At 54.6% G+C, this 18985-nt stretch overlaps 3 protein-coding genes across 3 annotated transcripts; all 3 read left to right on the top strand.

Annotated features, from left to right (window-relative positions):
• Positions 1-2966: 2966 nt before the first annotated feature.
• NCLIV_048570 (conserved hypothetical protein) lies at positions 2967-3722 on the top strand (the record flags this gene model as incomplete). The annotated part of the gene is made up of 1 exon (XM_003884409.1): positions 2967-3722. One exon carries the CDS (start codon positions 2967-2969, stop codon positions 3720-3722), a length of 756 nt encoding a protein of 251 aa, XP_003884458.1.
• Positions 3723-7698: 3976 nt separating this feature from the next.
• NCLIV_048560 (conserved hypothetical protein) lies at positions 7699-12111 on the top strand (the record flags this gene model as incomplete). The annotated part of the gene is made up of 6 exons (XM_003884408.1): positions 7699-8332; positions 8669-9066; positions 9572-9715; positions 10145-10372; positions 10640-10741; positions 11089-12111. The coding sequence occupies 6 exons, from the start codon at positions 7699-7701 to the stop codon at positions 12109-12111; spliced, it is 2529 nt and encodes an 842-aa protein (XP_003884457.1).
• Positions 12112-15254: 3143 nt separating this feature from the next.
• On the top strand, positions 15255-18985 carry NCLIV_048550 (putative 26S proteasome non-ATPase regulatory subunit 4; the record flags this gene model as incomplete). Its single annotated transcript, XM_003884407.1, has 7 exons — positions 15255-15427; positions 15934-16045; positions 16444-16512; positions 16844-16907; positions 17348-17429; positions 17937-18250; positions 18591-18985. 7 exons carry the CDS (start codon positions 15255-15257, stop codon positions 18983-18985), a joined length of 1209 nt encoding a protein of 402 aa, XP_003884456.1.

Raw genomic sequence — 18985 nt, 5'->3', positions numbered from 1 at the left:
CCGCCCCGATAAAGGGACAATTAACAGGAACGTGAGGTGTACCCTCAAATGTTAACTTCACCCGTGTCCGCGAGAACGGAATTCGCGCGGGAGGACAAACCGCGGGGCGCAGTGTAGGCGAGAAAGAGAATAGGAGTATTTCCCACAAATGCACCTTCGTACACTCCGTCATTCACGAAATCTCGCGAATCTGCTCAGGAGTGTACGCGAAGGGGCGTACCCAGGTTGTGATTCTCTCGGAGCACTCGCTCGTCCCATCGGTTCGTACAGAATATCAAACCTAGCATTAATTAACTGAGTTACATACAGGGTTGAACTGGGTAAATATTGTTTACTCAGCAACGCAAAACACACAGAGACGATCATGGAAACCAATCTGTTTTCCGCCATCAGTCTCGCTCTTCTGTGACGACGCAGTCCAACTTCGCTATGACTGCTACGTGGGCGCAGTGCCTAGCGCCGGGGTGTCAGCAGCCTGCCAGGCCAGGGGTAGTGCGTTTGCGGAGGGCAAGTTTCGAAGGAGCCTACGAGGCAACTTGAAGACGCAGTAGTGTCGACAACTTTGGAACATAGGGACGTACGCATGCATGTGCCTTACAGACGGCACGGCAAGCTCTTAAGACCTGTGCATGGTTCTCTGATCATGCGAACGCGGCTTAGTGGTCAACACTGCCTCACACGTGACCCGATATCTCTGCCTTGAGAACAGGCACACCGAGGCGTCGAAATTTGAAGCCCACGATTTTTCCAGTAAGTAGCCTAGGGGCCCAATGGCGTTCTGCTTTACGGAGAGAACTCTGCAACAGAAGCGACGACACAGCTGCGGAAGAGATCCAACAGAGAGGACAGCCGCAGGGAGCAGCAGTTTGATACGGCGTGTCACCAGTCTGTCATGGAGGCTTGAATACGTCGCGTCTTCTACGGGAATTCCCGCATGCTAGAACAGGTGATTTAAGGACCTCTTGGTTCCAGTCTACATTTTGGGCGTTCGAGATGAACTCTCGGCTTTTCATTCCTCTACGCCTAATACGTGGCATTCCGAGCGCCGCGCAGCTCTCGCGAGATGTCTCTCGAGAGTCTTCCGACTCACCTGCTTTTCAGCGGAAGGTAAGTCTCCGACACTAGGCTTTTGCCTGGTGTACGGGCAACAGAATTTGTCTTTACTGTGCGGGAACTTTTGCAGTAAACAGACTCTTTGCGCTTTCCTCAGGTAATCCGCTTTTACTTGCAAACTCTCGGTCTTGTTGGCACGTGCACGCCTGCCACTCGCACGACCGTCGACTCTGTGAATCCTGATGCCCCGTAGACGACAGATGTGAAAGCGGCCCAGAAACCGACGTAACTGTTGACACTGCTGCGACATTTTGAAAACATTTTGGTGACGGGTAAGCGCGTTTTCCTGTTATTCGTGTATACGACTGCGTCACGACGCTCCAGCCTCGAGAGTTGACACGGGCGTTTCCCCCGCCTTCTGTTTCTTCACCCCGGAATACCAGCTCTGCATTTCCCCTGTTGAGGCCGCGGTTTTGACGTGTTTTCCTCGTACCTAGATAGGTTGGTTATGGGTCGTTGCTCAAAACCCAAGAACCGTCCCCACGTGTCGCTACCTCGATGCCACTTTCTGCGCATATAAAAGATATGGCAACAGCAGCGGTTGGATTCCGTTTTGTGATTGCCCACCGTGTGGTTCCACGTTTGCCGGTCCCGGGTGACCGGTCAGAAAGCAGCTTCACCACGATACGCGGCGTCGAAGGCGGTTTTCCGCATTCTGTCTGCTTGCCAAGCTACTACCCAAGGTTCGCGCCTTTCCAAGGACTCGGATTTTTTGTTCGTGTGTCACTTCGCGGCGTTTTGTGTGAGCGGACGAAAAAGCACAGGACGGGTATTTCGTTGATGGGCAACGCTGGAGTATATTCCTTTCGGCCGCAGGGGTGTTCTAAAAATTTTCGTCGGGGGCTGGCGCCATCGGGCGTGCCTCGGCGTCCTGCCCTCGCGCTTCTTCGTCGAAATACGCCGACAGTGTGCCACGGGTGCCTAGGGCTTGTGCGTCTCTCTCCCCCGCGCTTGTCACACTTCGCCTTTCTTTCTGCGCGAGAAGACGGGGCAGAGAGGCCGGTAGACGGTAGGAGCAAGTGAGGAGTGGTACAGCACGAGGAGCGAGCTCGGGCCGCGAGAGAGTGGTCTTGGAATGCGCAGATTCGGGGAAAAAGCTTGCCAACGACCGGCGACACGCCCGGGAGGCCGCCTGTTTTCTCTGGCTGACAGAATTTGGAGTCCGTCCGTGTGTGTAGATTGTGCGCGCGTGGTCGATTCAGGCACGCGAGCGATTGCCCTTCCTCGCGGCGCGACGCCCCTCAGCGAAGAGCTGGGCCGTCGCCAGAGAGGTTCCAGCTAGGGAAGAGGTGGTGTCGAGTTTTCCTTTTCACGTTTTTTGTGTTTTCAACAAGAGCTTTCCACCCGATTCGCAAAGAACATTTCTCAGTTTTGTTCGAGCACGAGAGTCATTTCAAGCTCGGAGCGGCTGTTCCCACTGTCATTTCCCTTCGAGAGCATCGGCGTGATCGACGGGCACGCGGATGCCCGCGTGCGTAAGAGAAGGCGCTCGCTATTTCGCCCGGTAGAAAAGTGGCCAAGAAGGTAGAAAAGTCGTGACCAGACGAGACGAGAAGAGAGTATCTGCCGGGCTGCGGCACGGAATTTTTCAGTGGTCTGTCTCATCCTGTTCTTCAGACTGAAAAAGAAGTTTTCTTTCCGGCGGGAGAGAGAAAAAGGCACGCACCAAATCCTGCCCGCATTCTCGGAATTTACGCACACACCATCGGTGCCTGGAGCATCGTGATATTTTTCCGCTTTTTCTTCGGCGACGACCCTGTGCCGTGACTCCCCGTTTCTCTTCCCCCACACAACTTTTGCTTGCCGGGTGTAAATTTTTTCCCCGCGCACATCTACTCGATTTGATCCGAAAAATGGGAAACGCGTGCAAGAAGAACGCGGCCAAGACGCCGACCCGAAAGGAGGCGGAGGATCTCGCAGAGAAGGAGCGCCAGGAACGCGAAGCCAAGGAGAAGGCGGAAGCCGAAGAGAAGGCCCGTCGAGAAGCTGAACGGAAGGCTGCTGAACAAGCGGAGGCGGAACGCAGAGAAAACGAGGCGAGAGAACGTGAAGAACAAGCGAGGAAGGAAGCGGAGGCAGAGGCAGCCCGAAAGCAGGCGGCGGAGGCGGAAGCCGCGGAGGCGCAGCGACGACAGAACGAAGCGCAAGAAGCGAAGGAGGCTGAGGAAGCAAAGCGCAAGGAGGAGGAGCGCCTGGCAGCGGAGCGCGCTGCAGCTGAAGAAGCCGAGCGACAAGCAAGAGAAGAGGAAGAACGCCGCCAGGCCGAGGCTGCTGCCGCAGCCGAGCGTGAACGACAGATGCAAGAGGCGCTGAAGCAAGAGGAAATGTCCCCGAGAGAAAAGTACGACAAGTTGGCCAGCCCCGAGGACTCCGCCTCAGAGACGACGATGGCGACTCAGCCCCAAAAAGTAGCAGAGCACAGCAGTGCAGCGGCTACAGACCGATCTGTCATGGGTCACACTATCACTCCTTGCGACATGGGAGCTATTGATGAGACTGCAAAGTACGTATCGAAGCGATGTGGATGCGATCTAGGTGACCAACATGATGAAAACGCGTGCCCGATATGCCGTCAAATCGACTTGTCGGACGCGCCTTTGTTGAACTAAGTAGTGCTGTAACTTTTTTCTGACGTGTCTTCTCTCCGGTCCCTTTTGGGGATCTATGTCTGTATATCGTGCGCCTATGAACACCTAAGATTCGCACCCGTATGTGGGAAGAATTCAAAAGGGGTTAGGACGATGGTAAAGAGGAGGATAAACCGTGTTTTTTAAGGAAATGGGTTGCTTACTATCGTAGTCGCGCAAAGAGTGCGCTCTCTCTGCGCTGCCGGTGTCGGCTCTCTTCGCACAGTGTGTAGCAACGGGGGGTCTGCAGCAGAGAAACGGAAAGCGGGGAAAGATCTGCGGGTTCATCGAGTGTGAGCGTTTTTCTCTAAAGGCCCGAGAACACCGGCCTCACCGCCGCTCTGTCGGGGAGTCGACGCAACAGGGGCCGCATCACAAGTATCGCCCCGTCTGCCCAGAAATGCCGAGCAGAAACCGGACTGCCCGAACACGATGAGAACAACCGTTATTTCCCTTCTTTGCATGGTTCTTTTTCTTTAGCCCCCGATGACACCGCGAGTGCGTATGCGGTGCACAATTCGTCCGCCTTTCTTCAAATAGGCACTGGCTACAAAAAACGATGTAGCAACACGTACATGTGTCAGTGGACGAACCGTAGGGGTAGGCCCCTCTGGATTCCCAGGTTCGGAGCGCACACTCCAGGGCCACATTCACTCTTCATTCGTTGTATAGTGGTGCACCTGACACAGCTCGAAGTCAACAGTGGCTCATGTCCTCGAAACAGCTTGACACAGGCACAGAAGACGCGAGGAGCGGAGTGGACACTTTCCTAGTAAACCGCACACTGCAACGATAGAGAGATTTTCGCTCGAATCCGTACACGTATGCGGCGTTGTAGCTGGTGTCATGTAGCCGCTGTCCCTCGCTGGGTTGTTCTTTGCTTAGTGAAGAGCAGTTGTAGCAGTTTTCTAGAAAAACAGCAAACGGACGCCTCTTTCCGGCGCACTGATGTCATATAGAGACAGATAGTCTACCCAAATAGAGAGCACCGGTGCGAGGGGAGGCTCCTCCCAGAGAAGACACCTGTTGGAAGAATGCATCCAACAAGTGAAGTTGTAAGCTCTTGACGTTTGTTTGACGAATCCACTTCTTTTCGCATTTCGGACAGTCGCCATAGTCAGACGGTCATTTTAAAACCAGTACAACGATTTCTATAAGATTCAAGGGCAACATACTTCTGCTGTGGCAGCTCTTCACAAGTAAATCTTTCACTTTTCTGTACATCATCGTAAAAGCTCCCGTGTATTTTATGGAATGTTGTGCCTTGTGGTGCCCACCTGACAGGGAAAGTATAAAAAATACTATTTGCGCACCACACAGTCGCTGCTGGACACCAGTTTCTTTTTCCTCGTTCAGTCACGGGCTCAGGCCTTGGGAACGGTACGCTGTTGTTTGAAAGGATACCACCTGAGCAGCTCAGTGACAGTCTGCAATTCCTGCTTCGCAGCCTTCACAAGATATGTATTACTCTTCGGTCACCTGGCAAGTGGAGGCCGGCCCCGTCAAGGTTACACCTTTTGCATGCATGAGTACCCACTGCTTTTGGAAAGATCGGTTTCTTATCCATGCGCTTTCCCGGAGTCCCGGGAGACCCCTGCATTTCCTCTGGCGATGAGGCACAGCAACGGTGTATCGGGCAACGATAACCAAACCTGGAATGCTTTTAGGAAGTTGTGGGACTGGCGCTCCTCGTCGCGTGCTCTGTTCCAGTTTCTTGTGGGAACATCAAGGATGTGTAGATGGCGTACGGTAGATGAGACATCTGGTGTAGTCATGCCAGAGAGAGTCGACGTGACTCATATACCGTTTTCGCTCCCTACTCTGCTTTCTTTGTCCCCACTCAATACGGCTGGTGCTTTGTCGTGCAGTCATATACGTGGCCAGGAGGTTGCCGAATAACGGGCCAAACTGCATACGCACAAAGAGATGACCTCCATGATCGACAACGAAATACTTCGTGTCGGTTGTATCGTGACAGGGGGATTGGTAGCTGCTGGCGCCCATGCAAATCTGTGATCTTCTCCTTCATATAGGTCACAGACACTCCGATATAGCACGCGCTATCCCGTGGGGGGTGCTGGAGGGACTGGGGGAAAACGGCACACGCATCCAAATTCTGCCGTTTGTTTCCGTTGAATTCATATTCGCGTTCCACCAAGACTCGTCACTTGTCCACCTTACTCGTTTCGTATTTCAAATCAGGTTGAAAAAGGCATGTCGGGTTGATTAGGAGCTCATTCATCCCGTTGCCTCTGAATGCAGCTGTGTGCTAGGATTATTCTCGGGGAAACACTGTGTCAGTTTGTTCGTGCTATCCGAAACCGAAATCTAGATTTCCTTGTTTCCTAAAGATATGCGTCCAAAGGAAAAAGTTCTTTGAACAGTACGCTACGTTTCCACGTCAAACGCATTCTACGTTCGACGCGTTTCCATCGCTCAGACGTCCGCAACGCACCCCCAAAGAATTAAAACAGGCGCTCCGTACATCGAATTGTGCTCTGAGAAAACTACCAAAACGCTTGTATGGCGTAGGCGCCCTCGCCCCCTCGTTAGCTAGACTCGTCTGCCAAGAAGAAAGCACACGCACATTTGGCGCCAGGGAGGGAACGCGAGGCGTCGTATGCGAAGAGCCGTTCACTTGGTGCTCGACTAAAAATTTCCGGAGGTCTTGTGCCCGTTTGCGGAAATCTGACTCCATGGCCGGTGTGCGACTACCCCTCTGTATATGCCAAGGACTCAGCCACTCGCGTACTTTTCCTTGCATGTCTCGTGCCTCCAGCGGTGGCCACCCCCCTGCCGTTCTGCACCCTCCCCCCTTATCGTGGGAAGAAAAAACTCGACGATGTGCGGATTTTTCTGGGTTCCAGAATTTGGCGAAACACGCCCTCGAAAACGTTTCTGTCTCTCGTGGGGGCGTCTCCACGCGTTTTCAGCGCATCCTTCCCTTATTCATGCACTTTGTCTTCCTTTTCCCTCAAATGCACCGCCCTCTCGCCCCCCGGTTGCCAGAAGACATCCAGGTGCTGCTTTGCGGTTGATTTTGCCAGCGATAAGCCTGGCAGTTGTCGAAGTCTGTCGAACCCCTGCTTTTGCGTTTAATGGAAAGACCCCCGGCAGCCTTGGTCTGATCCTCATCGGTACGTGGACTGAATCTACCGTCGAGAAAAACTTACACAGACAGCGACTGTCTTCAGACAAAGAGCTACCCAGGCGCCTTCTGTGTGCTGACCTGGCGGGTGTGTGCTGTCCATACAGTTCACTTCCTCCTTCCCTCATCCAAAGTTATTTCTCTTCTTCAAATTTGAGGTTCCCCCCTTCTCGAGCAAGGGTACTCCTGTGTAAGTTCAGGCAGACAAATGCATACACTTGTCTGCCGGGATATGCATGAACCGGGAACGGTCCATGGCGAGACTCCCCACATGATATAGTATACCTAAAGATACGAAAATATGAATGCAAATAGGCATGTGCTCCCATAGAGGCCTCTGGACGGTCCAAGAAGCGAGGGTCAGTGGTTGTTTCGTTCAAATGCAACGGCAGAGAGGGAATTCTCGCCCAGCCTGCCGCGGTGACGGTGAACCCGCCTATACATCTATCGACTCCTCATCCTCCGTCTCTGTCTATGTGTGTATTTGCCTATACACACTTTATCTGAGCTCTCCAAACATCTGCATGCGCTGAGGCACGCTGTGTGTGTGTGTGGTGCGTCTTGGATGAAAACTCGCGTAGAGAGTCACAGGGAACCCGCTTGGCTTCGGACTTTCCTTTCTCACGGCGGTCCCCTCGGCTTCTCCTTTCGTCTTTGCGAAGCCAGGACTTGGAAACCTTCAGAGAAGATGGTTGCCTCTGTTTTGTGACTAGGACTGTCTTTCTTGGATTTCTCTCGGAGTCATCAGTCCGTTGCCTCGCCTCCGCGGCTCGCCTTTTCGTTCTCTCGGAGCTTTTGCCCCAGAGAAGGATGCCGACGTCGCCTCTCGCTCGACCGCCTTCTCCCCCCTTTCCTGGGGGCCGCGATGCCCCAAAGCCCTCCAGCGACACTCCAATGAGCGCCTGTTCCCCCTCGCCGCCGCTGCCCGCGGCGACGCTCGCCTGTCTCCGGGTGTTGGAGACCTTGGGGCGGAGGCGCCCGGAGTCTCAGGCCGAGGATGTGTCTGTCGCTTCCAGTCACGACAGTTTGGACTTTTCCGCCTTTCTGAGTTTCTCGGAGATTCATCAGTTGCTCCTCGACGCGGAGGCCCTCGATACACCTGCAAAGTATGCGCACATGTTCCACGCAGTCTGTGTCTTGGCTGACCGGCGTCTCGAGGCCTTGCAACGCAGAGTGGGAGCGTCGAACCCCTTGTCGGGAGTGAAGAAGAAGCGACGCTTAACTGTCGAGGGCGCACTGAAGAGAGAAGACGGCGAACGGGACGACAGGGAGGGCGAGAGGAACGCGAAGACTGGAGACGCCGAGGCAGCAGAAAAGTCGCTCTTCGAAGAGGAAGAAGGCTTGGGGTCGGAGGAGGCACCGGACAGATTGGAAACAGGCGAGGAGGAAGGAGCGCCACAGCACCGCAAGACAGGCGGCAGGGAAGCACAGCAGAGCCCGGGGCGTGAGAAGGCGGCGGGCCAGGAGACACCAGGAGAGGCTCTTGAGTCCGAGACGGCGTCGGATGATGAGGCGTGCGAGAGCGCGGGAAGCGCTTTTCAGCCGCATCAACGGCAGAGACAAGAAATGGCTGCACACGTCGCAGGCCTGCTTCTAGGGACACTGGAGAGCCTGCGCCGGCCCCCGGCTTTGGGCGCAGAAGAGTTTCTCGAAACCGTCACGCACGTCCTCTCGCGTGTGCTGTACGTACACCAGCCAGTCGCTTCCGCGCCAGACGGAGATGCCAGCAAGACCTGCGCAGCTTCCGTCGCGCGCTCGTTCCCTTCTTTCTCGTCTGCAGCAGAGTGCCGCCAGGCGTGGCGGCGGGGTGTGATTCGCCGCTTCGACACCATCGACCAGCTCTTGACGCAGAGTTCGTCCGTCTTCTCGTCTCCGTGCGCCGCTTCGGGGACGCGAGAAGAACCGGCGCAGGCTCCGCGCGTGAGCGGGAAAGAGCGCTGTCGCCGCGCAATGCGACTCGTGAGACAGTGGGCAGCGTTCCTCTTGGAGCTCGAGAAGCTGCGCAGGCAAACCGTCGACCGCGTTCGCTCCACCAGTGAAGAAGCCCAGGGACTCACGCACATGCTCTTCTCGCCAGCAGAGAGCGGCTGCGACGCGCAGGAGAAAAGAAAAAAGAGCGAGATTATCGTCGCCGGATTCGACGACGACAATGGAGAAGAAACGGCTGCAAAAGAAGAAGTCAGTCCACACGCAAAAACCTGGACGAACACCGTCTCTGGACTCGAAGGGGTCCACCCCTCTGCAGAGATCCAGACACCTATACTCATATGCATATAGTACGAGTATTTCGCTCTTTTAAACGTTTTCCCAGAGAGCGAGGTAGCGAAGCTTCATATCTGCACGAAAACGTGCTTTGTTAACCCGAATGCTTTTGGAAGGAAAAGGGTGGAACTGTCCGAGTGGTTGGGCCCCGGTTAAGATACACAGGCGTATAACTGTGCGTTTTTTCTCGATTTCTGCTCCCTGGCCCACTTTTCTTGCTTATCGCTGCGTTTCTTGTCAAATTCGTGCTGTGCTTGTTCTCCCCTTTCTTGTTTCTCGTGCTCGTCGTCTCTGAGCTGTCTCCGTTTTCTCGTCGCGGGCACAGACTTTTCCCCGACTCACTTCGTTTCTCTTTCTGCCCTCGGAAAGTCTCTCGCGGCGTTTTCTCTTGCCTGCGATGCCCCTTCTGTTTTCTCTTCAGCGGCGACTGGAACTTCGGATCGCCGCGACGGCGCAGCTCCTCCGTCTGCCTCTTCTTCCTCCCTTTGTCTTCCCCACCGACGCGTCGGTGACGGAAGCTCGAGCGAAATTCGACCGCTGCTTGGCCAGGTGGAGAGAAGATCGGGTACGGCTCTTTCTGTTCCTAGTCTAAACTGTATGACTGAGTCTCACATGCGGTACTAGAGAAGGCCTAGCTGATATCTAGCTAGTCTACGATGTAAAATGTAGGGAAGGAGAGTGCAAAGTGAATATGATATATTTATGGCCCCGCTGGCTGCTCCCGATCCCTCGCGTAGGCTGTCTCCTGTCGCTGTTTCTCTCGCCCTGCGTTTTCGCCTCTCGAATCCACTCGCCAATCTCACGCCGCGGCCCTTCGGGTTCGACCTGTTGTATCTTTCCACGTCTCAGTTCTCGCCGCTCAGCAGTACTCTCGTTTCCGTCGCTGGTTAACAGTGGCAATCTCAGCGCCTAAAATTCAAAAATGACCGTATTTCCCCCACAGTCTTTCTCTCGCCTTCCCTGCTCGTCTGTCCTGCCTCTCTCTGGTTCTCAGGCACGACGAAAACAGCAGGAGGAAGAAGCCCTCAAGAAGGCCAGTGCGGCAGCTTCGATCGTCACTTACGTGACAGAGCGCATGCGCGAACAAGAAGAGGCTTCTGCTGCACTGGCCTCGGCGCTTCCCGGCTCGTCGCAGGCTCTGGCGGCCCTTGTTAGGCAGCGGAGCATTTCCCACGCGTTCTACTTGCTCGGCCTCAATCCGCTGACAGCCACGGTTCAGATGGTAAGAAGACAGAAGGGACCGCGAGACGAGGAGACGGCGAGTAGAGCACGGAAAGCAGCGAAGCGAAGGAGAACGCGCGTTTCGGTTCATCTTTGGATTCTCTCTGCATCCAAGGATGACTCAGGACGCAGCAATTCTGTCCTTCACTTGCGTTTTTTCTTGTTTAAGACGAGAGAAGTCATGGGACGGCGAGATTTGGTGCGCGCCGGTCCGCCCATCTGTTCTTTTGTCTTGTTTGTGCGCGTTTTGCGCGCCCTCTCGTGGCAGGTGGAGGCAGTGAAGAAGAAGTGGCGAGTTCTGCTCCACCCCGACAAGTTCCACAGCATCCACCCTCACCTGCTTCACCAGGCCACCGAAGCCTTCAAGGCAGTAAGGAATCAGAAGCGATTCTTCGCTCTGTAGAGGGATAGGCACCTTTTGGCGTGTTCGTTTTGCATATGTATAGGCCTGTTTGCATGCATAGGCACATAAATACACACCCACAAATTCTTTTTCTCCTGTCCAGTGTGCCTTGGACTGCCTTTGCGGCCTTGGATGGGTTCGTCTCTCTTGGAGAGACTTTCTGACTTCGGCTCTGCACTCGGGTGTTCGTTCTTGTCTTCTCCAGTCGCTCTAGCTTTAAATTTTCAACTGACCCCGCTCCAGATCCCTGGCGCGTGTGTCGCTGGCCTGGCGGATGGGCTTTGTCCCTCTCTGTTTTTCTTCGCGCTTTGCAGTTTCAACTCGCTGTCGATGAGGCCATTCGAACTCTGAACCAGCGGCGAGTCGACCCGAGCTGGGCACAACCGCCTCCTCCGCCTGACCCTTCTGCCTCTCCCGTGCCTCCTGGCATGTCCCCCTTTTCGAATGGTTCTTCAAAGTCTTCGCCGACTCCAAGCCCCAGCGCGACGTCGCCGGCGGGCGCGGCTGCGCCGGCGACTGCTTCGTCGCCGTGCCCGCTCCCCACTCGTCAGTATTTCCCAGAGTTTTCGATTGAAGTTGCGCCTCGCCGAAAGTCTTTGGGCGCCTTTTTCCTGTATGTCTCGGCTGCTGGAGCGGGGGCAGATCCTGCCTTCTCGGAAATCACAGAGATTAGGGTGTATGTACACCGGCCCACGATGGGTGGACCGCCCGGGAACCTCACCCCGCCGGCCGAAGCACTTTCCGCGGTGATCACGCGAAAAGTGTCTCTGGTCAGTTCGCGGCAGCGAGAAGACGACCGGGCGGTGGAAGAGAAAATCGAGGTTGTGGACGCAGTGCAGCCACTGTCTTTAGGGGAAGAGCGTCGATACTGGGTCGGCGTCCAGGTCGAGGGCAAGAAGAAGGATTTCTCCTTGATTCGCTGGAGCCCCGTTCTGCTTCGCCTAGCTCTGCCGCCGTCCGTCGATGCACCTGAGAGCGAGGACGCGTCGGCGCGCTTTCCTCTCGGCTCTGCACTGGGGGGAAAAAAAGACGAAGCCGGCCAAGCGACGGCGGAGGCGCGTGTCCTGACTGCGTTCTTGACGAGCTTCTCTGAGGCCGCATTCCTCGACGCTCGCACGCGGGGGAAAGTCGACGAACTGCTGGCCTCTCTCAAGCGACTGGTCCGCCACATCTCGAAAAAGAAAACGAAAAAGGGCGCCGACGGCGGCAGTGACTTTCCGGGGACGGCGCTCTCTCCCGAACTCCTGACGGAGTATCTAGCAACAGCCAAAGAGGCGCGAGAAACCCTCCACCTGTGTATAGAGAAAGGCAAAGTCTGGGCGAACCGCAACTCGTAGAGAGCGAGCGGATCCAGGACGAGAGAAGAACTCGACCGCGGATCGCACATGAGTGGCGGCCGCCATTCAACAGACGAAGGACGGCATCTCTTCTGTGATTCACGGCCTGCGCCAGGACTAAATTTCTCTGCACTCTTGTGCTCCTGAACGTGCTGTTGGGAGTTCGTCCACCGCTTTCACTGGGGTATAGAGATTGGACTGCATGTCTCGCATCGAAGGGCTGGCCAGCAGGCGGCCGCCGCCCTCGACACGTGTGAACAGCATGCAATGGGTGCAAAAGGATCAAGCAGTCTGTCGGGGTGAACTCCGTACTTGAAACATCCTCGAGTGTTTCGCGGTGGACAGGTGCGGCATTCGTGCATGCGATGCACTGGCCTGGTTTCTCAATGCTGCGCACGCGAGTTTGCGCGGGAAGTCGTCTCTGGGGTGCACAGGACCGCTCCGTTTTCACACGTTTTTCCCAGTCCTCAGTTGTCTTCTTGGCGTGCGAACTGACAACCACTTCGCACGTTTTTCCCAGTCCTCAGTTGTCTTCTTGGCGTGCGAACTGACAACCACTTCGCAGCAAAGAACTGAAACAGATCGCAACTCTGGCGCACCACAGTGCGCCTCTGTCGCTCTCGTAGCCTGTCCGTACCCACCCGGCCCACTGCATCAATCTGGATCCCTACGTATCTGTCTAGCTACGAATCCTTCGATCCACGTGTGAGCATATTTTAAAATGTATATCTCCACGTGGGATTCACGATTTTGCCGAGGGAAAGGCTTGTGCGAGTGTGTAGGTCCGCACCAGGGCGCCCGCCATAGATCCGGGTACTCTAATAACCTGCCGCACACGCTTCATGAACACAATCAGTGAAAGCTCTTTTGAGTTTCAGGAATGGAGTTACATATTCGATTCTCTTCGTTCCCTACATTATTCTGTAGTACATTAACATTAAAACGTATCTAGGGCTCCCATCTTTGAGTCGACCAAAAGCTGTGGCCGAGTAGTTTTTGTGGTAGCCAGGAAAACGACTCGGGAAAAAGAAACTCGCTCGCAGGGGCCAGGAAGGTCCGTGTGCTGTGCTCTGCGGCATCCGTGAAGGAATAACCAATTCATCCGTCCGTGCCGAGAGAGGCCATATGTATTCTCCAAATATAGGTTTGGACGCAGGGGAAGACCACCAGTGCCAAGGAGCTTGCCCCAAGCGAGGCCGGTAAGAGAGAAGTGACTCAGAACTGGGTGAACACGTACGCACGGGGACACCGCGCCTGCCGAGAGTGACTTGACTCAGAGAAGAACGGCGAGTGCACGTGCCGCGAGACACGAAATGCACACCGAGAGCATCGACTGATTCTTGCACAGAGACAGGGCGGGCACAAACAAAGCACCCCCGTGTAACAAATGGTTAGGCAGAACGAGCAAGGCTGTGGGAAGTGGGCATCTGGATGATCCCCTGCGCGTGACTACAGTGCGAATGCACGTATACGGAAGCGCCAGCAGATTGCGCTCAGAACTGTCTGTCGAGGAAAGGAAGGAAATGACATTGTGAACCTGCGAAGCCCCAGACAGACGTGACTCCAAAAGTCGGACGAGCCTGGAACTTGTATACTCCTGCTCGGAGCGAGTGTTGACACATCCACGCGTTCTCTCCGCGTTCGAGCATCTCATGGAGTATCTTGCGTGCTGCCAAAAAAGGAACCGATGGACAGAGGCTTCGAAGAACAGCGAAGACTCTTTAGCTGAGTTGCCCCATCGGGTAGACCGGCGGGATGAAAACTGTACTGGTTGTGCAAGGATCTCGGTACTTTGACAGTGCATTTTTCTCTCACAGGTGTAGGTGCTGCAAACCGGCCTCGTGCGCCCTCACCTCTTTTGCGAGTGGCATATTGCGGGGACATCCTTTTCGTTCTTTGACCCTCTGTACTGCTGCACTTCCTTCGCTTTCTCTTTTCTTTCGCGTAAGTGTCGCCTGTGTCTTCCTTCACAGCCCGCCGGCGGGCTGGTCCGCCAAAGCCCGAGTCGCCTTGCCGCTGCTGATGTTTGCGTACACGCACGGTTTATATAGAGTTGTGCGGCGGAGAGAGAGCAGGGAGAGAATTTTCAATTAAAAAGAGACGCAATCCGTCCTCGTCGTTCCGCAATTGTGCTCGAGTCGCTGGAGAACGGTCCGTTTAATTCGCACAAAACTGTGCGGTCTTTTCCAAGACTTCTCGCTGGCCTCGCGTCTTCCCCTCCCTGTGCACAGAAACTGTCCGAGAGAACGTGACTACGCACACCTCTCTGTCGTAGGACGGGTCGCCTTTCCTCTCAAAGTCCGAGGCTTTGGGAAGACACACGAGGAGAAACGAAGTTGGGTCTTGACAGCTGCCGAGAGTTTTTTTCTGCCACCTTTTTTGCCTGCAACCCTGACAGCGAAGCCGCCAGTTTTCTTGCGCGGTGTCTTGCATGCTTCTGAGATTTCCGGTGTCGGCACTTCCTCGTTTTTCTCGACTTTTCGCTCCACCTTGTGCTGCCCTTTCTGTTTGTCGTCACGCTCGCCACAGTTTCCCCTCTTTTCTGCCGCTTCCTTTTCTCCGAGGACTCGCCGTTTTCCCCTCTCGTCCCTGCGCTACAGTTTGCCTCTCACTCGCTGTGTCTCTGTTGTCCCGTTTTCCAGCTCGAATTCTTTTCGCGCGCGGCCATGCGCCGTACTTGGCCTCTACATTCGCATCTATTCGTGTGGAGTTCTAGGTCTTTTTGTACAGCTTTTCTGCCTCTCTTGGCGGCGGCACTTCGTTCCTCTGCCTTTTTTCGCTCCGGCGGCGACAGGTACATCTCGGCTCGTCGTTGTCTGCTTCCCTCTCGGCGACACAGTCTTCCGCCCTCCGGCCAGGATTTGAGCAGCCGCACCGACGACACAGAGGACGCCGAAAGGACTCTTTTCGGTTTACATTCCTCTCGCGATTGCAGCCTGCCCTACCCGTCTCTCCCGTCTTTGTGCTCCTTGCGCTCGTTGCGCGCCTATCATTCGCCCGCTGGGTTTGCGCGCTCTTCAGCCTTCGTCTCGGCTCTTTTCCCCTCTTTTGCCGGCTCCTCTCTCCGGTCCACCTCTCCTTCGCGCCGTTATTGTTCCCTTCCACATCCCTTCTGTCGCGCTTCCTCTCTCCTGTCCGCCAAGATGGTGCTCGAGGCAGTGATGCTCTGCATCGACAACAGCGCCTACGCCCGAGATGGGGATTTAGTCCCCTCTCGCCTGGCTGTTCAGGAAGAAGCTGCTGGCCTCATCGCCGGAGCCAAGACGAGCATGCACCAAGAAAACGCGGTCGGCGTCCTGACCTACGGCGAAGAGAGGTGCGACCAAATCCAGCTTACTGATGTGAAATGCATCGATTTCTGGCGAGCTAGGGACTTGTGCTGTGTACGTACACGCGGGGCTTCTGTGTCGGCAGGCCAGTGCCTGGCGGGGCGCTCCTTCCCGCTCTGAGATGTTCACACAGTCGATAACTCGCTTCTTCTTGCAGGTTTTCGACGCACTGAAAGTGCAACGAACAAGATTATAGGGAGTATCGTAGACTGCAAAACGTTCTCTGGAAATGATCGCCTCCATACAAATTTACATGTGGGTGTCCAGACATACACCAATGCCAGTTACTGTACATATATATATATATATATATATACGTACATGTTTGCCAACACAAGAGGTGTAGCTTGTGGGTGTTTCAGAGCAATCATCCCTATCTGCAGACAAAAATGAGGACCAATGCTGTGTTTATATATAATTATGTTTCCCGCAAGCTTGCTCGTTGACACGGTAAGGCTTTCCCGGGCATTCTCTGCCTTCTTGCTATGTTCAGGGTGTCCGTTCATCTCTCGCCAACGAACGACATGGGCGCAGTTCTCTCCGCTCTTCACGGTCTGCGCTGTGGGGGTGATTCTGACTTTGTCCGCGGCATCCAAATCGCCCAGGTGCGCTTCACCCCCGAATATAAGCCGGAGCCTTGTCCGTGCTCCCGAGAGCAACGGGCAGCGTTTCTGCACATGGGTATATATATATATATATATATATATGCATAAAACCGTATTCGTTTTCAACACTACATATATATATATATATATATGTATATATATGTACATACATGCATGCAGGTATGTGTCACGATGCCATTAACCTGGTTTCGGATGTCCTCTCTTCTGAGGTTGTTCTTCTGATCGTTTCTCTGCGTTTTTTTCTTTTCTTCTCTTGGCCGGTTGCGTGCCTCTTTTCTTCGACCTGTCGCTCTTCCTGCGATTGCTGCTCGCCACCGCGTTTTTCTGCGCGTTTCCTCTGGAAGATGTCTTGTTCTTTCGGTTTCCCTTCTCTTCAGCTGGCTTTGAAACACCGCATGAACAAGAACCAGAAGCAGCGCATTATCGCGTTCGTGGGAAGCCCCATCGTGAGTCTTCTTACAGCCCGCGACGAAGGAAAGAGAACCGAAGAAAAGGCAGATGCAGCGAGGAGGGGGAAACACGAGAAGGGACAGGAGGAAGTGCCTGATGAAAGGACAGAAAAAAAGAACAAGACACGAGGAGACAGCGAGCAGAGGCTTTTTGAGGCTGAACCAGTCGACAGCAACCCAGGGTCGCAGAAAGAGGGGAGAGGCCAAGAAGCGAAGGAAGCGTTCTACCCGATTTCTGGGGCGCAGGGATCAGGTTTTTGCACACTTTTGCGTGGCACACAAACCCGTTTTAGTTTTGTAGCAAGTGCGAGTTTTCTGGTGCGTTCAGAAAACCGCGGAAAAACAGCTTGTGACGCTCGGAAAGCAGCTGAAAAAGAACAACGTGTCACTTGGTGAGATTCTCTCGCGACGCAGTCCCCAAAAAGCGCTAAAAATACGAACTGACACTCATGCACCACGCACTTGCATATCAATATATATCTCTGTATGTACAGCTTTTCGTGCATGTATGTATACACATTGTGATACGTGAATGGTGTCCTGCGGTGATTGCAGATGCACATATGTGTATATATCCACTTTTGTGCAAGCGACGAGCAGATTTCTGCTGAAGGCTTCTGTGGATTGCCATATAAACATGTGAATAGAAATGCGCATCTGTCTCCGACAGAGGAACACGACGCTGTTTCGGGCCCAAGACGAAACTGGCCGGGGTCCCGCGCGTGTGGAGTGGCGAGTCTTGCGTGTTTCGCCTATACTTTTTTTGGAGTCCCAAACGGACTTTTGTTGTTTCGACAATTTCCCCCGGTGCATTCTTTTCTCTATTTGCCAGATTTGATTAGCTTCGGCGAGGTGGACCACAATGCCCAGAGACTGAAGCTTCTGAATGAAGCCGTCGACAGCAACGGAACCAGGTGAGCGTCTCTTCTCCTTCGCACCTCGCCTCGGCGTCGTCCGGCCTTTCTGTCGCGCTCTCCCTGCTGACCACAGAAAAGGGTAGTTTGTGAAAACCTAGGAATCCCATTTTATAATGTGTAACAGGGAGTGTAGCTTCAGTTGTTATCTGATTGGTATTGCAAAGCTCGAATCCTGTTCGGCTTTCGGGGCTGCTTCCAAAACAACTGTGCGAATTCACGAGGAAGACTTTGTGCACATTCCCACGTACATGCATGCATCTCTATATCTCATACGCACATATCTTCAGGTCTGTACATAACCTGGTGTGCACGCACCTTTTCCTGTATTTATATATATATATATATATATGTATATGTATATATATATATATATATATATATATGCACCCCCGTACATGCCTCCGTTCATCCACATATATACATGCATCCACTCGCCAGATAGGACACATACACACAGGCCTAAATAGATAAAGATGTGCATGAAGGTTTTGGTGTGTTTTGCAGCTGCCTTTTGGAGTGCCGAGCTGAAGCTGGGCAGATGCTGAGCGAGGTGATTCTTGCCTCGAGCCTGTTGCGGGATCCGGAGACAGGCGCGAGCTTGCGGAGCGTTCCGGGAGTCGGCGGAGACTCCGGACCTGCAGGCGGCGTGGGGGCGATGAACGAGTTCGGCGTCGATCCGAACACAGATCCGGAGTTGTACATGGTCCTCCAACTCTCGCTGCAAGAGGAACAGAACCGCGCAGCGCGTCTCCAGGAGCAGACGACTCCCAGCGCCGGAGAAGACGCCCGAGGGGCGTCAGAGCAAGGCGGAGCGAACGGTACGAGGACACGGAAAGGGAAGGGGCAAAGAACGCGAAAGGTGGCGGCCGGGAAAGAAAACAGTTTTCCCGACGTTTGCCAGCAAAGGGATATTCGCATGTGTATGTGCATGTGGCGGTGCGGTGGAGTAGCGATTGGGTGGGCGGCAGCAGCAGGCTGGCGAAGATTGGAGAGGAGAGAGGTTTCGAGGGAGGACAAGAGAGAGAACGGTGGACGCGCAAGGGGGGGAAAAGACCGAGGCGAGAGGAAACACACGAGGCAGTGGAAGGATGTTTTCATACGAATACATGCATGCGTGGCCAACGCAGAGAACGGCAGATTTCTTTCTCGGGTGTTCAGGTGCCAGCGCGGCGGCCGGTGCCTCGAGTGTCCCAACAGCTGCTCAGATCGAAATGATGGAGGACATCGACGACGAGTTACGGCAGGCGCTTCTTCTTTCGCTCCAGGACTACAGCGGCCAGCCTCCAGCTTCTGAGGACGCGGAGATGGAAGCCGCGCCGGCGCCGAGCGACGGCGGGGAGGGCGAGAAGAGCGCCGCAGACCAACCGTCAGAAGCGAACGAGGTTGGAGAAGAGAAGAGAGAACAACCAGCTGACAGCGAGCTAGCCCACGTCCTCGGCTCTCTGCCGGGCGTCGACGTCTCGGACCCTCGACTCCAAGAAGTCCTCAGAGAGGCCGCAGGCAGTCCAGGCGACGCGGAAGGGGAGACAGAGAAGAACAACGGGGGCAGCTGA

Source organism: Neospora caninum, chromosome X (genome assembly GCF_000208865.1).
Source record: "Neospora caninum Liverpool complete genome, chromosome X".
Taxonomy (NCBI): domain Eukaryota; phylum Apicomplexa; class Conoidasida; order Eucoccidiorida; family Sarcocystidae; genus Neospora; species Neospora caninum.
This window is presented reverse-complemented; position numbering and strand designations above follow the sequence as displayed.